At 32.8% G+C, this 13,002-nt stretch overlaps 1 protein-coding gene across 7 annotated transcripts in view; it reads right to left on the bottom strand.

Annotated features, from left to right (window-relative positions):
* The window catches only part of ABCC9 (ATP binding cassette subfamily C member 9), a 186,713-nt gene that overhangs the window by 103,867 nt on the left and 69,844 nt on the right, over positions 1–13,002 (bottom strand). For all 7 annotated transcript variants that reach the window (XM_074194290.1, XM_074194293.1, XM_074194294.1 and 4 more), the window contains exons 15-17: positions 6,486–6,593; positions 4,985–5,057; positions 2,350–2,455 (exon numbers count right to left, since the gene is read on the bottom strand). In XM_074194290.1, the coding sequence (XP_074050391.1) occupies positions 2,350–2,455; positions 4,985–5,057; positions 6,486–6,593 (287 nt within the window). The remainder of the gene's footprint in view (positions 1–2,349; positions 2,456–4,984; positions 5,058–6,485; positions 6,594–13,002) is intronic.

The following is a 13,002-nucleotide window of genomic DNA, read 5'->3' as shown; positions in this document are numbered from 1 at the left end:
CATACAGACACATGTTCAAACCAACAACAGCTTGAAGCATCTGACTGTCCAGTTCTAGGAGTCATTTCTATTATGTCAATGCTGGGCAGATTCTCATTTAAAACAATGAATATGATTTCCCTGTTCATGTTAACATCTCCATAAAGAGAAATCAGATGCTTTTATCTAAAATGCTCTTTTAAAGCCACTCTAGGTCACCTAGAGAACTCCTTAGGTTAACAAAAGACACTCTGGAGGAAATCTCTTTTCCTCCCTTGGGGGACCCTTTTCTTAGAGTCCCCAAACCAAACTGATGAAGAAGCTGACATGCAGGATAAAAAGTGGCACATTGGCTTATGCATCCATCACATGGATCCTGAAATGACCAAATCTCCTAGGATTCAAAATATTCTGGGGTTAAATACGTAGGGGAAAAAAGAAATCTGCCCAGGAGCCAGCATTATTTCCATACGGGGTCCTGCCAGAATCTATCATGTGCCGAGGTTTGGGAGGTGATTTCTTTAAGGAATCATGCAATTCCAGAAATGGGATGCATAATGGAACAGCATGAGCAACAGATACCATAGCTGGAAAAGTTCCCTGCCCAGCCTGCTGTGAGGCAGAATACCATTAGTTTGATTCCTCAACATTTCAAACATCGTTTTTCCCTGATGGGAAAAGAAATAAGGCACTGGGAAATATCAACTAAGTTAGTGATATTACTTTTCTTTAATTCTGTCAATCAACAAGTATGTATTAATATATTTTGTGCTTGGCTATGTTAGCCAGGAATACAAAGACAAAAACAGTCCTTACCCTTATATTTAGTGGGAAAGACAAGTAAATAAATAGGTGCATACAGGTTAAGAGAAAGGTAATCTAAAAGGGAAAAAATAGTGGAGGCAGTAGGGAGAACAGGCAGCTCTGGAAAGGCTTCTTAAAGGAGTGGCATTTAAAAGTAAGTCTCAATGGAAGACAGGGATTCTATTAGGAAGTGGTGATTGATAAATAGAGCACTTAATTATGAAGCAACTAACTAGTCACCAAACACTGTTCTAAGCATTGGGGAAATCAAAACATGCCCTCAGAGTTTACCTTCTAATGGAAGACGATTCCTACAAAGCTGATCTAGAAAGGAGTAACGGTTAAGAAAGGTGCTCAAACAGGAAGGACAGCATGGCATGGAGTAGGTTGGGAAGTGGTGTGGAGACTTGAGCCCTAGAAAGATAGGGCAAAAGGGGAGAAGAACCAAAACAAGTATAGAAGGCAATTCATGGACTGGATTGGAAAGAAGGAAAGCATCATAGGTATGGCGAAGAGCCAGTACAAAGACAGAATTGGGGCATGAAATGTTATGGATGAACTATATCTAGGTCCAATGGCTGAATCACAGCATATAGAAAAATGAGTAAGGTGTAAAAAATACTTGAAAGATAGAAGAGGTCTATGTTCTGAAGAATTTTTCATGGGAATATTTGATTCTGGAGATAACAGAGTAGCATTTAATTTATTGAGACACAGTAGGAGAGTGACTTGTGTTTTTGGAAAATCATTTTGGCAGCTGAGTGGACAGTGGATTGGAGTGGGTAGAGACTTTAGAAAAAGAGAACAATTAGAAATCCATTTCAGTATTATAGGTAAGACGAGATAAGAGCCTATATATATATATATATATATACATAAATTACATAAATGATTTTGATATCTGTGTATATATATATATATATATACTCAAATATATGAATGAGAGAGGAACTATATATGAGAGAGTTCTAGTTTAAAAACTAGAAGATTTGGCAACTTATTGGATATATGAGGTAAGTTGGAAGAATCAAAAATACCACCAAAGTTGCCAATATGGGTGACAGAATTGTGGTAACCTAGAAAATAATGAAGACATTTAGAAGAGGAGAAAGTTTAGAGGGAAAGATAACAGGCTCTGTTTTGAACATATTTTGAGGTTTGGTATTCCCACAGGATATCAAATTTGAAATATTCAATAAGCAATTTATGATGCAAGAATAGAGTTCAGGACACTATAGATCTGGAAATCATATACCACAAAGATAACATCTGAACCTGTTAGAACTGATGAGATCATCAAATGAGAGAGGAAAAAGAGAAAAGGATAGGGCATTAAGGGCACCCCACAATAGGTGAAGTTTACCAAAGAGATTGAAACAAAATGATACAGTAAGTAGAAAGAAAACTAAAAGAAAGCTTTGCCATGAAAAGCCATTCTATGTCATTAAACTCCTCATATAATTGATGCAAGTTTTTTGCATTTCTTTTTAATTAGAGAATGGAGTTTTAAATTAATTCTTTTAAGACTACTCAGTTTAGTTTTAAAATAATATTAAAAAAACATACTTGCTCCAATGAACTTTTCCTTCTAATGTCTGCATTTCACCAAGTATTGCAAGAAGAAGAGAGGACTTTCCACAGCCTACTTGACCCACAATCATTGTTAATTGTCCTGTAAAAATGAAACAAAATTCAGTAATTGCATAAAAGGGAAAATTCTCTACCAAATGTAATCTGACTTTCAAAACACCTTATTTCACCTTATGTATCTTATGCCACTCTAATATTCTCAATGTGGGTATTCCATGATTCAGGTTATAACCCATCAAGGCCCACTCATTCTGTAAAACTGCTGCCCATATCTTATAATAATTTAACCACAAGGTGGTCTACCCAGTATACTGGATGTCTTCCTTACTTACTATAGACTTAATGAAAAAAAAACTAATGGAGCATATTAGTTTTCCATTAATTATCAATTACTCTTACCATACATACCCCCTTTCTAGTTTAATCTTCAATCATATATTTCCTTTATGACATTCTTTTCATCACTTTTTTTCTGTCAATTTTTGGTCAGTTTTTCCTCTCACTTTCCACACCCTCTCCACATGCTTCCCTATTGATCCTTAACTTTAATTCTTTAGAGGCTATAGGGTCTTGTGGCTTGTAGTTATTTATGAAAGAAGATTATTATTTTTTAAAAATGTGCCTTTTTCCAATATGACCAGAAAGGACAATGATCAATGTTAGAAGGGATGTGGAAAATCTGGGACACTAATACACTGTTGGTGGAGCTGTGAACTCATCCAAACTTTCTGGAGAGTAATTTGGAATTACGCTCAAAGGGCAACAAAAATGTGCATACCCTTTGATCCAGCAATACAATTACTGGGTCTATACCCTTTAGAGATGATAAAAAGGTTAAAAACATCACTTGTATAAAAATATTCATAGCAGCCCTGTTTGTGGTGGCAAAGAATTGGAAATTGAGTGAATGCCCCATCAATTGGGGAATGGCTTAATAAATGTGGTATATGTATGTGATGGAACACTACTGTTCTATTAGAAACCAGGAGGGATGGGAATTCAGGGAAGCCTGGAAGGACTTGCATGAACTGATGCTGAGTGAGATGAGCAGAACTAGAACATTTGTACACCCTAACAGCAACACTCATTCCATCAGTGCAACAATCAGGTACAATTTGAGGGTATCTGCGATAGAGAATGCCATCTGTCTCCAGAGAAAAGTGTGGAGTTTGAACAAAGCCAAAGATTATTACCCTTAATTTTTAAAAAATCTATTATCTTATTATGTAATTTTATTTTTTTCCCTTAAGGATGTGATTTCTCTTTCATCACATTCAATGTAGATCAATGTATACCTTGGAAACAATATAAAGAATAATATACTGCCTTCTGTGGGGGGGGGTGGGGGGGGGGAGAGAAGCTTGATTAGGGGAAAATTGTAAAATTCAAAATAATGAAATTTAAAAATTTTTTAAATAATTTTTAAAAATTAAAAAATGCCTTTTTCAGGAAAAAGCTTGAATTCATTGAAAATAACTTTCCATTTTTCTAGAAGCAATCCAATCCATTCCTCTCTTCAATTTTGGGTTCAACTCATGGTCCATTTGTTATATTTAAGATATATACTTCATATTTACTGACTGATGAGCTAGAGGCATTTTCCATAAATTTGCATATCATAGCTTATTGTAATGAGATCATAAATGTAAAGCGCTTTACAAATATTAAAACTCCAGCTCTACTACTGCCACTAATGTTATCTTAGAGAGGTTATTTCACCTTTCAAAGTCTCTGTTTCCCCACTTGTAAAATAAAGTTCTTAGATCAGATGATTGAAAATTTCCTTCCAGTCAACAAGAGGGAACAATATTAGTATATGCTTACTATGGGATAAACAGTAGGCATACAAAGAAAGACATGTTTAAACATTAAATATTTGTAAGTCAAGACATCCCCATTGTGAAAAACAGTAGAGGTTGAAAAAAATCAAAACTTACATCTTGATTTAGCTACTCTGGGGATGTCTCTCCTTATGAGCAAAAATAAAAACTTTGGACTAGATTCCTAAGGACCATTCAGCTCAAAATACCATATATGATTCTGATAAAAATGTGTTTTGAATGAAATAATTAGATAATCATGGCAAAACATCATTGGTCCATTCCATGTATTTTCAAGATAAAGTCTACTATTATTTATTTATGTATTTATCTTTATATGAGTAGATATAATCTTAGCTCCAAAAGTTTAAGTCAGCTCAAAATTATTTCAAATATCTTGAAATACCATATTTAAATAGTTTATTAGTTATTGTCCAATTTATCCTGAGTATTGACTCCATTTTCTACTTACTTTGTGTCATATAACTTCCCCAGCAGTCAAGAACTGAGTAGGAGTAAATTCAAACAAAAATGAAAACAATAGACATCACTTATTAAAATGGGGAAATCAAGGAACAAAGTAAATATTTTACAAAATTATTCTCTAAATTAATGTCAAATTTCATAATTTTTACAAAAGTGTTATGCTCACTATAACATAATGCTGTGTCAGTAGTTATCCTCTATAACAGCATCATTTTTGGCTCATCAAGCTATAATTCTTTGTATTTTGGTGCTGAATAAGCAATTTGGTTGAACATTACACAGAACAATCCCTGAGGGATTCTTACCTGTTGGGATTCGAATATCTATGTTGGATAATGTGGCTAAACCACTCCCCCATGAAAAATATCCATTTGTCACCTAGAAAACAAGATCAAAGGAGGAAAAAACAATTCTTTTAGTACAAGACAGAAAGGCATGATTCAAACAAAAATCAATTTCCCTTTAAAATGATTCAAGAAACATTTAAATACAATTACAAAAGTGGTAAAAGTATGCATTTCCCTTGTTATGTGGATAAAATTTTAAAAGATTAAATACAATAAAGGTCCCCAAAATTAGTTGTATTCTAACAATTAATAGGACTACAGTATATAGAATAGCTTAAAAGAATGAAAAATAAACTAGGGAGAAAAGAATAATAAATTATACAGTTCATTCTACAACCAATGTCAGTACTTGCCTCAACTTGTCTAATTATTTCAGATATCTTTATTATCCAGGAAGATCTTCCTTCTACTTTTTTCAAATACAATTCTTAAGTGAAATCAGCTCCATTCTCATTAATTTTCATATAATATCCCTTTATACACTCATAGAATGCCTTGTGCAATAAAATAAGAAATATTCTCTAAACCTTCAATTCCTCAAGCCAAACCAATAAAGCATCTTAATTCTTTCATTGTGTGTATTTTTGAGAAAAAAATTTTTGTTTGTGTATTCTTTTCATGATTGTGAATGACCAAAGGGAAATCTGATTTAACTTATAAAATTTAAAGTTATTTGCATTACTTTGAAATCACAGAACCTTAGAGGTCATTTAGTCTAACCCCATCATCTTACAGGTGAAGAAGCTAAGGCCAGGTAAGTTAACCAATTTTCCTAAAGCCAGAATGTCAGAAGTAAAATTTGAACCCAAGTTCTCTGATAACAGAGGATGTGCCTTTGAAATGATGTAAATGTTCCTGTCATTGGCAGGGTCTGGCCATCTCAATTAAAACAACCAAGTTTGTACATGAACAGAACCAGAAACTCAAAAAACTTCATATTGATATTAAGGATTTAAAAAATAAAAACAAGCCACTCCTGAACAAGGACAATGATAATATTATTTGCTTACTTATAATTCATGATGACACACATATGCACACATACACATTAAAATCATAAATTGCAGAATAGTTGCTGATCTGTACTGCAGAGGAGAATTCTTTACCACAAATTATTTTAATCTAACACTAGGTTGAATGAGGAAATTTGCTGGATTCTTACTGCTAACAATAAGCCTGAAATATAAATAGTGATTTGAAGTGGAAGAATTTTTTTTTACTATCTCAAAATATACTCTTTCCTGAGGCAGGAAAGGGGATAGAAGTGGGGAGGAATGGGATGCAGGAGAACTAAAAGTTAGATAGTGATTTCATCTTACTGGTTAATTCCAAAGAGCTAATTTGAATTCATTAAAAATAACTTTGCATTTTTCTAGAACATCTAGAAAGCAACTTGGCAGAATTCTGCTGTGAAAACAGTAGAAGTGTGTACAAGAGTGAATTCAAGAAACTAAATTACCTTAATTGCAATATCTTCAGTCTCTGTTGGACGAATTCGTCTAACTGATTGTTCATAGCTGTCCAGGTTATATCTTCCAGGCTGCTTCCTGTTTATAGTTTTTGTTTGCTGTTTTCAAAAAACATAAAAAAATAAGGCAAACTATCTCTGTGAAAGAGATATTTGATCATTAAAAAACATTAAAAAAAATTTGATCATTAAAAAGAAATTATCATATTTTATACCTCTGCCATCAGATAAAAATTTCTAAAAGAACATATTTCAACTACTTCTGCCTAGGACATACATTTATTTTGGTAACTAGACGGCCTTTTAATTTTTTTATTATATTGACCATTGAAGAGGTAAAAGAAAAACAAACTACTAAGTACTATGCCATAATACAAATCAAATGTAAGAAATTAAGAATATTTCTTTTTTTTACACCTCTATCTATCTGATCTGACTTGGATTCACATGTGTTTCTCATATATATATGTGTGTGTGTGTGTGTGTGTGTGTGTGTGTGTGTGTGTACATATATATATATATATATATATGCACACATACACATTAAAATCATAAATTGCAGAATAGTTGCTGATCTGTACTGCAGAGGAGAATTCTTTACCACAAATCCCCTATACCATTGAAATCACTGGTCCAGACCAAAACCAAAAGGGCATAGTATAAGTCATTATGGAGGCTGCAATGAGATGCTGTTCTTTGTACATTTGTGTATATGTATATGTGCATGTGTGAGTGTGTGTATGCCTTACTGTGGTTTTTAAATGTAGCTAAAATTCACTTTTTAAAATATTTCCTATTTTCCCAGTGTGAATTCGTTAAATTAAAAATTAACTAATTATAGTATTTTTAAAGAGATACTTAAAAAGCAAATTTATAATGTTGTAAATCTAAAGTTCTAATTTTATTCTAATTAATAAAAATTTAAAGCAATGAAAAGTTAAGATAATGTTCTTTTCCACATATGAAGGTGAATATATTGAACCAAAAACAAACATTTAGAATATTCTCTTGCAAGCCCAATAGCTGAGTGGCCCAGGTTAATGTGGGCCAAGCAAAACTAAATGTTAAACAAGTAAGTGGTGAATACACAAAATAAAACCAGCTAATCAGACTAAATCAACTCAGAAAATGAATTTTAGAGTCAGATTGTAAACCTGTCTTGAGCTGCTAGGTCCATACACCAACAGGGTCACTGACAAAAAGAAAGACTTCAACATGTGAATAGCAGTTACTTTTTGAGGCAAAAAAAAATGATTAAGGAATGGCTAAACAAACTGCATTCATGAATGCAATGAAAAATCACTGTGTTGGAAGAAATGATAAATATAGAGATATACAGAGAACCAGAGAAAAACTTACAGGAACTATTATAAAGTGAAGGAAGGAAGCCCAGATATTATATACAATAATTATAACAATGTAAGCATAAAAAATAATTACCATTAAACAATCAAAGCTGAAAATTGTGAAATTAAAAAAGAATAAGTTCCAAAGAAGAGATATCTGAGCATTTCACATCTCCTGCTCATTTGTAGAAGTCAGTGTCCATGGATGTAGAAAATCGTATTTAGTAAACAACTGTTTTTAGGTTTTGTTCACTTTTTCAATCCCTCTTTTTCTTTCTAAAGTCATTTGTTGACCAGCTAGTTGGTATAGTGGATGCCTTGAAAAAAACCCCAAAATAAAAAAAGGAGTCATTTGCTAAAAGACATGATTTTGGGAGAAGGGCAAAAAAAATTCAGAGGGGAAATTTAGAATATTATAAAAAATGAAATATATAAATAAAAAGAATAAATAAATAAATAAAAAGAAAGAAGCTATAGTAGGCATTGGTTCATTATATCATTGACTACTCCCTAAAGATGGAGATAAGGATGAAAATTGTCCTATATAATTGGAACATATATATATATATATATATATATATATATATATAATTGGAACATATAGCAGTTTCTAGCAAACAGTGAAAAAGGAACAACAAAGAATATAGTTACTGTGATTTCCCCAATTCGGGGCTTACAGTTCAGTTGAGCTCACATTTCATGTCTTACAACTCAGTATAACTGAATAATCTGTTCTAAGTTCTAAAGGTATAATTGTGACTTCTATCAAGATAGCTAGACATTTTTCCATAATCCTGATGAACAGGAGGGGCAAAGTTTTTTCTCCTTCCTCTTATGACATTCCTATTCTGACAGGACTGTATTAATGATAACTATTTTCATAATGAGCTAAGATTATTCTAGGGGTACCACTATTAATAAGTGGACAGACAACTGGCTTCTGAGACAAGAAGACCTGAGTTCAAATCCTGATTCAGATAAACAATGATTAAGTGACCAAGTGCAAGTCATTTAATTTCTCAGTTTCCTAAATAGAACAAGGACCAAGTTGCTGATCTACATTGGTTAATGAAGCTTCTCACTGGCATTTGTGGACATCAGTGGAATCATATAGGCCTAGATGCAAATAAATCAGAATAAAATGAATAATAATAATAATAATAATAATAATAATAATAATAATAATAAGTAACTAGAATTTTGTTGACCTGATATTTCAAGTGAGGGAATTTATGCAAAATGTATTTATTTATTTCTTAATACATTCAGGAATGAATATAACTTCTACTTTCTCCCTTTCTATTATAATTTTCAGAAATAAAAGATAAATTGGGGGAAAACTCATTCATTACACTTAATGCATCCTAAATTATCTGATTCTGTTGTTGTTCTCTGAATTAATTTATAACTTGCATTTGGCAAGTTTTAAATATATTATGGATCAACATAAGAAATTAAATTGGAATTTGGATAGTTTTATGGAAGCATAAACACAGGAAAGACAAAAGATAACACAGTCTATGATTAAATACCCCAATTTACAATAAGATACTGTAAATACTCCCATAAAAGAAAAAGAAAAAAAATCAGTCTTCTCAGGTACAAATAGAGAGTCAGATATTTTCCAGATTGCGAGGGCAATGTTCACACACTCCTCCACATACACACACAATGTGTAAGGGATAACTAAATAGTTTACCCATCAGGTTATTTAAAAATCAAAAGAGAATAATAAGATATTTTCATTAATCAAATATATAATGATCCTTATGAAAATATTTCCATAATAGAAGATTCCTCTCACACCTATTTAAGTACAATCAGATTAATATTAAATATAATTATACTGGTCTTCAACAGAAAGAGAAGCAACATAGCACAGGAAATAGAGGGATTCCCTTGAATCAGGAAGACCAGTTCACATTCCCCTGCTGAATATGAAAAAAAAGCTCCAAATCACTATTGATTAAAGAAATGCAAATTAAAACAAGGAAGTATCATGTTACACTTATTAGATTAACCAAGATTAGAAAAGGAAGATGATGTGGGAAGAATGGGACATTGATGCATTGCTGGTGGAGTTGTGAATAGATCCAACCATTCTGGAGAGCAATATGGAATTATGCCCAAAGAGCAATAAAACTGTTCACACCCTTTGACCCAGCAATTCCAATTCTAGGACAATAGCCAGAAGAAATTGTAAAAAAATGGGAAAAGCCATTCCAAAATATTCAAAGCAGCCCCTTTTTAGGTTTGTTTTTTTGTGTTTTTTTTTCATTTTTTGCAAAACACTGGGGTTAAGTGACTTGCCCAAGGTTACAAAGCTAGGTAATTATTGTTTCTGAGGTCTGGATTTGAACTCAGGTCCTACTAACTCCAGGGACGTTGTTCTATTCACTGTGCCACCTAATTGCCCTATAACAGCCTTTTTTGTAGTAGCAAAGAATTAGAAATTGAGGGGATGCCCATCAACTGGGGAATGGCTAAACAAGTTATGGTACATGAATACTATGGAATATTATTGTTCTATAAGAAACAATAAATGGTCAGACTCTAGAGAAACATGGAATGATTTACAGGATCTGATGCTGAGCAAAGGGAGTAGGCAAGAGGACCATTTACAGATCAACATTATGAGATGAACAACACTAATGGAACCAACCCCTCTCAGCAGTCCAGAGAATTGTATTTCACATTTTGTATTTTATGGACTATTACTATATTATCCACAACCAGAGTAACAAAAACAAAACAATAAAAGATACACAGAAAAATACACCCTTACTGAATCTGATGAATACTTTATAAAAATTATCTATTGTGTATTTCTTTTCTTTAATCCTAATTCTTCATGCCAAAAACTACTAATTTGTAAATATGTTTAACAAAGTATGTATGGAAAATGCTAACCTGACTATTCCCAACCAAGGGGAATGGGGTGGGAAGGGAAGGTGAAGGGAAACTTTGTACCTTGGAAATATATATATATATATACACACACACACACAAATGGCTGAAAATAAATAAAAAAAACAAAAAAACAAATTCCCCTGACACAGACCTAACCTTGGGCAAGTTACTTAACCTTTGAATGCTCTAACTGTTCAGTTGTTTTGATTATGTCTAACTTTTTGTGGCACCATTTTGGATATTTTTGGCAAAGATACTAGAGTGGTTCACCATTCCCACTCTAGCTCATTTTACAGGTGAGTAAACTGAGGTAAATAGGATTAAGTAACTTGTCCAAGGTCACACAGTTGGAAAGTGTCTGAGGTCTGATTTGAACTCATGAAGGTGATCTTCCTAATTTTAAATGTGGCACTGTATTCTATTATGCCTTCTTGAAAGCTCCAGGCAATTCAAGAAGTCAATTAGTTGTAAAGAAGGTGCTGACCATCAGTGATAGAAGGAATTTCCTCACCATATTTCTATCTATAATCTATCTATCAAGGCAGCTAGATGGCCTGGTGGATAGAGCACTGGCCCTGGAGTCAGAAGGACCTGAATTCAAATCCAGCTTCAGACTCTTAATAATAGCCTAGCTGCATGACCTTGGGCAAGTCAATTAATTCCATTATCTTAAATGAAAATTTTTTCAAAAAGTATAATCTTCCTATTGATAAACTGCAAGTCTAGTTCCTATCCCTTAGTAGAAAGCATATATATATATATATATATATATATATGTATATATATACATATATATATTTAAAATCTGAGATTAAAAACTGAAGATTCAAAAAGCTATGATTCTTCACAAAAGAAAGTTTCCTTTGTAACATTACCATGTGTTCTTTTTTTTCCCTTTTAGAGTCAATATTTTTAAAATAATCCCCAGCACAAGAAGGCCATTCCAATTGAAAATTTGAGAGACCTAATTAACTTAAGGTAGATTAAAGTTTTTGGAGCTAGGTTATGACTGGAAATGATTTATTGCCCTTTTCCAGCATCCCCAGGGCTCCATTTTGGCTCCATTTTTTTTTTATAAAAATAGGCAAAGGCTCTTATATCTGCAAGAAAACTAATCTTTATAAATTTGTGACAGAACAGCTTACAGACCCTGAAATCTGGTTCAGCAATTTTCTGGTTGTCATTTTCAGTATCAAAGGATTATCCAACTCATTAATTTTTAAAATTATAAAGACAAACAATATTGGATTTAAAAACAAAGCTAATTATTGAGAAAGCATATATCATACCCATTACACTGGGTGGGCCATAAGTTTAAATATGGTTGCTTACTAACCTTCTACAGCTATAAAAATGATGAATTGTGCTGTTTAGCAAAAGATCATAAAAGCATCTGATAACATCTATATATGATAAATATATAGAAAAAGATGTTTACTAGTTTGAGCCACATTTTTCAGAGCTAGATTTTGTTTATAGATTTATGATAAACTTATATAAACCTAATAATGCCCTCGATGAGCTAAATTAGAAAAATGTTTTGTACTTTAAAACTTAGTCTGCTTTCCAATAATAATTCTGACAATAATAAAATATGCATGAAAATCACTGTCTTCTAGACATATTCAGGTCTGTAGTAGTATTGTCCCCCAAAGACGGGTCAGCAAGAATGACTTCATTCTCTTCTCTAAACGATGGAAAGGGTGGGAGGAAGGAAAGTGTTGACAGAGACGTGAGTTGAGTTCCACAGATGTAATTTGAAGAAATCTTGGCACCAAAATGTCACTAATGTTCCATGGAAATTCTACAGCCAAAACCACTTAACTCTAAGCTTTGACAGAATACATAGTATCTTTAGTGAACTCAGGGAAGAGTTTCCATTAGTGTTATTTTAAAACACACAGCTTTTTTCACTCCATTTTTTAAGGTTTGTAGTTTTGTGTTTTGGATCTGGAACAATGGCAAATGACCCTGAAAAAATTAGTCTAATGTTTCAATACTTTGATGGATCTGTGATCTTGTCAAAGCTGACCTTCCCTCCAATCATGCAGATCTCACTTCATGCCTGCCTGCCAAACCAATACAATTGTAGTCTGTCTAACAAGAAATTCTTGACAGCAACTCTATTCAATATGCTGAAGACTTTTTCTTTTGATGTCTTGACAATGTGTAGAGAGTAATGAAGTATCCAGTCTGTCCATTGGTTATTCCAGTAACCAGTCATTGTTTCCCAGTCATACATCTTTGGTGAC

This window comes from Macrotis lagotis, chromosome 7 (genome assembly GCF_037893015.1).
Source record: "Macrotis lagotis isolate mMagLag1 chromosome 7, bilby.v1.9.chrom.fasta, whole genome shotgun sequence".
Taxonomy (NCBI): domain Eukaryota; kingdom Metazoa; phylum Chordata; class Mammalia; order Peramelemorphia; family Peramelidae; genus Macrotis; species Macrotis lagotis.
The sequence above is the reverse complement of the archived record's forward strand: the minus strand, read 5'-3'. Positions and strand labels throughout refer to the sequence as shown.